The sequence below is a fragment of the Plectropomus leopardus genome, chromosome 23, assembly GCF_026936395.1.
Source record: "Plectropomus leopardus strain MGB_pleo_1.0 chromosome 23, ASM2693639v1, whole genome shotgun sequence".
NCBI lineage: Eukaryota > Metazoa > Chordata > Actinopteri > Perciformes > Serranidae > Plectropomus > Plectropomus leopardus.
The window spans coordinates 2,357,635-2,361,010 of NC_142198.1; the positions used below are offsets into that span (position 1 = coordinate 2,357,635).

Sequence of the window (3,376 nt, forward strand, 5' to 3'; positions counted from 1 at the left end):
AGCTGAATAAACAAATGTTGCCCATATTGTCACTCAACATGTCAACTTGGCCTGAAAACGCATACGACTACATATGTTTTATTTTTCGGTTCCAAATCAAATTAAGTGGCCTACCTGTGGGAGAAAACAGTTTTCAGAGTTGACAGTAACTTGTTCTTTTATTCTGAAAAAAGAGAATGGGGTAAACTACATTACCCATCATTACTTTGAGCGGAAACGTCTCACTTTTCCCGCAAAGTGAGGTCTTTCCGCGTTCATTGGCTGAAGGCTGGAGCAGGAAACACATGCCGAAATCTAATTGGCTAGTGCGCTTCCTGCAGTTACCCGGATCCACATCGGCTATATAATGAGGACAATCGGAGGCGGGGGTTGTAGTTCAAACCCACAGTCGGTACTCGGCAGATATTGTACTGCAGCTCAAAATATAATTAGTGGATTTTAATTATGGTAAGTATTTGATGTGGTCTTAACGTCATATCAGGGTCATAAACTGTATGCTAGTACGTTGTTATGGCAATAAGTGTTAATTCGCCGCCAGTGTGTTTCGATGAATAGTTCACTGTTAGCCGCTAGCGTTAGCTGTTGTACTAGCTTAGCATGCTAGCTACCTTAGCCTTACTGGCTGCAGTAAGCTAGCAGCAGACTGGGTCCAGACTGCTGTAACTGGCGGTAAAATTTGCCACTTTTAGGTAATACCAGGTAAAGGTAATACTCTATTTGGTGGATGTCATCTCAGGAACCGTTTTGTTGTTTTCCAGGCTGGTGGTAAGGCAGGGAAAGACTCCGGGAAGACCAAGACGAAGGCTATTTCGCGCTCGCAGAGAGCAGGACTGCAGGTTGGTCCATTCATTCATTGCCTCGGCTAAGCTAACAGGCTAACAGGGAGCCGTCGCAGAGCTTACCCAGCTGGCCGCCTCTCTTCGGCAGGCCACTCAACCCTTTGTTTCTTTCTCACCTTCCCGCTGCAGTTCCCGGTGGGTCGTATTCACAGACACCTCAAGTCCAGAACCACCAGTCACGGCAGAGTGGGAGCCACCGCCGCTGTGTACAGCGCCGCTATCCTCGAATACCTCACGGCCGAGGTACCACTGACTGCGTTTATCTCCACAGTAAAGCTCCGGAGAGCTGCTCTGCTCTGCCCTGTGTAGATTTCTAAAGGCTGACTCTGTTTCAGGTTCTGGAGTTGGCAGGAAATGCATCAAAGGATCTGAAAGTGAAGCGTATAACCCCTCGCCACTTGCAGCTGGCCATTAGAGGAGACGAGGAGCTTGATTCACTGATTAAGGCCACTATTGCTGGCGGAGGTAAGAGACACTTCTGCATCTTACTGGCAGTAAAAGCTAACATTGCTATTAAAGTTGGAGCTCTGTTATAACAATATAATTGAAAAATTGACGTGTTTATATTACGTGTGGCTAGGAATCAAAACAGCTTAGTATCGCGATATTTTATGTGGCAACATTGTATCATTTGACATTAAGTATAAAGTTTTTCCTCTCTTATATCAATGATTAGCCCTTGGTAATCTGGATCACTACCATTTTGCTGTGTTCAGACGCCTCTCACGTGCCAGTTAACCCTTTGGAACCTGAGCTACTTTGGGTTAATTTCTTTCGAAAGCAGTAGGAAAGGCAATGAGCAGCTTGTCAAGAAATTAGCAAAGGGTGACAAGAAAGTGAACTGAAAACATTCTTTTTCTCACTGGACAATTAAAAGAGACTAAAAAGAAATGTTAAGATAACGTGTGTGTATATACATATATATATATATATATATATATATATATATATATATATATATATATATATATATACATATATATATATATATATATATACACATATATATAGTATAATTATAATATTCTTATACTTTTTACAAATTTTTGGGCAATGGCCTATTAACAAGCTCTATGACTAATCCAAAGGGCAAACATTGCAAAACCAAAATAAAGGTTTGGTAATCTATTAAATATATAACATATAATAATAACGTTGATCACTTTATTACTCTTTAAATTCAAAACTTTATGCCGTAAGATAAAATGGTTAAAAGATTTGCTTTTGGAGACATAATTAACAACTGAAGAAAGGTAATATGTTATTGCAACCCTCTTCATACCACAAAACCAGGGGTCCTGTGCATACTTGGTTTTAAATTCATTAATCTAAAAGTAAGGCCTTAAATTATCTTAAATCTTTCAAAAGCCGTAAATGCTCAGACTTGGGAAATATGATTTTATTTTTCTTTTTTAATTTATTTTTTTCTGTAGTAATACTTAATTATTATTATCATTATAAATTTATCAAATTTTGCCACCAATTAAGTTATGTTCTGAAATAATTGTGCACAAATGTCCCTAGACAACTGATGTCACTTCTGGTTCTTTTAAATTTGGTCTTAAATTTCATTCTGAGCGGCATTTAAGACATCTTAATGTAACTTGCCTTAAGCTGTGGGATCCCTGAAAACATTTAAATTGTAATGTATTGTGACTTGAGTATCATGATAATATCGTACTTGATGAGAAAACACAATATTGGGTTAGAACTGCAACAAATGATTTCTGTACTAACTAAGCCTAGAAAATTGGTTGAAATGCCCATTGCATCCCAGAGGCCAAAGTGACGGCAGTCCAAAACAATGATAATTTACACACAACAAACATCTGCCTTTCTCATAAATCATGACCAGTAGGTTTTCTAATGTGTTGCAGCCTCTTTATTTTCTCACAGCCAGGTTGAGGATTTCTTTTTTGTCTTAACTACAACACTGTTGATGGCTGATCCATTGTCCATTGTTTCCCAGGTGTGATCCCTCACATTCACAAGTCTCTGATTGGAAAGAAGGGCCAGCAGAAGACTGTATAACCTGAAGTGCTGTTGAAGGCGTGCCATCTCAGGACGAAGTCTGCATCAAGTGGTTAAATGTCTTAGAATAGAACACCTTTAGAGTTATTTGTATGGTTGAGCTTGCATTTACTCACCTGGGGTATTTTTTTAAAAGTGGCTTCAGAGAAGCTCATTTTTTTGTGTTCTGGCTTCTTTTTTTTTCTGGTGCTGCAGTTTGTGTTGAAACTTGCTTTTGTGGCATTCCCATGTTCAAAGTGGTGTTTTAATAAAGCTCTTACTGGGCATTTGCAGTTTGTTCTTTAAGTTCTTGCATTTCCATGGGCTCGTTTTAGTTCTCATTTACACTGCGGGTGTTGTGTTGGCTTCTCCAGTGTGGATGGTGTACATGTTAGGCCTTCGTTGTCTGTTTGTTTTGTTTTTTTTTCTTCCCAGTTTGAAAGAATCCACCTCGATCAACAAAACGAAGCAAAGCACAGCCTGCAGGTGGAGCGAGTTCATGCCATGCTTCGAACCATCGCGAGCAC

At 39.5% G+C, this 3,376-nt stretch overlaps 1 protein-coding gene across 1 annotated transcript; it reads left to right on the forward strand.

Annotated features, from left to right (window-relative positions):
• Nucleotides 1-305: 305 nt before the first annotated feature.
• LOC121962287 (histone H2A.Z) lies at nucleotides 306-3,136 on the forward strand. The gene is made up of 5 exons (XM_042512522.2): nucleotides 306-447; nucleotides 759-836; nucleotides 969-1,082; nucleotides 1,175-1,304; nucleotides 2,809-3,136. Exons 1-5 carry the CDS (start codon nucleotides 445-447, stop codon nucleotides 2,868-2,870), a joined length of 387 nt encoding a protein of 128 aa, XP_042368456.1. The 5' UTR covers nucleotides 306-444; the 3' UTR covers nucleotides 2,871-3,136.
• Nucleotides 3,137-3,376: the final 240 nt, after the last annotated feature.

What these genes read in the sequence shown, in the direction of transcription:
- LOC121962287 (XM_042512522.2), top strand. An exon ending in CGCAGAGAGCAGGACTGCAG is followed by an intron (nt 837 to 968) that starts GTTGGTCCATTC and finishes TTCCCGCTGCAG; the next exon opens with TTCCCGGTGGGTCGTATTCA. An exon ending in TCGAATACCTCACGGCCGAG is followed by an intron (nt 1,083 to 1,174) that starts GTACCACTGACT and finishes ACTCTGTTTCAG; the next exon opens with GTTCTGGAGTTGGCAGGAAA.